The sequence below is a fragment of the Cyphomyrmex costatus genome, unplaced genomic scaffold, assembly GCF_001594065.2.
Source record: "Cyphomyrmex costatus isolate MS0001 unplaced genomic scaffold, Ccosl1.0 C2023074, whole genome shotgun sequence".
Taxonomy (NCBI): Eukaryota; Metazoa; Arthropoda; class Insecta; order Hymenoptera; family Formicidae; genus Cyphomyrmex; species Cyphomyrmex costatus.
The window spans coordinates 1-202 of record NW_017265534.1 but is presented as its reverse complement, the minus strand read 5'-3'; the positions used below and the strand labels follow the sequence as shown (position 1 = coordinate 202).

Here is a 202-nt window from a genome sequence, read left to right as displayed (position 1 = left end):
CTAACTGCTCCGGTGAAGCATTCGCCGCGCCGTACATCAGGTTTGATCGCACGCTGCCGCGCATCAGCGGCGCGTCCTGCTCGACTAGCCCCACCGTCGAGCGCAGCTCAGCCAACGGTAGCTGGCGCACGTCTACGTCAAAGAGCCGAACAGTACCGGCGTCAACGTCAAAAAATCTTTCAATCAAGGCAAATATCGTGGT

The 202-nt window shown here is 58.4% G+C and overlaps 1 protein-coding gene across 1 annotated transcript; it reads right to left on the bottom strand.

Moving 5' to 3' along the window:
- Positions 1–52: 52 nt before the first annotated feature.
- On the bottom strand, positions 53–196 carry LOC108771334 (uncharacterized ABC transporter ATP-binding protein SCO0742-like; the record flags this gene model as incomplete). The annotated part of the gene is made up of 1 exon (XM_018540197.1): positions 53–196. A coding segment is annotated over one exon (144 nt), but the record flags the coding sequence as incomplete, so codon positions are not given.
- Between the last annotated feature and the right edge of the window lie 6 nt (positions 197–202).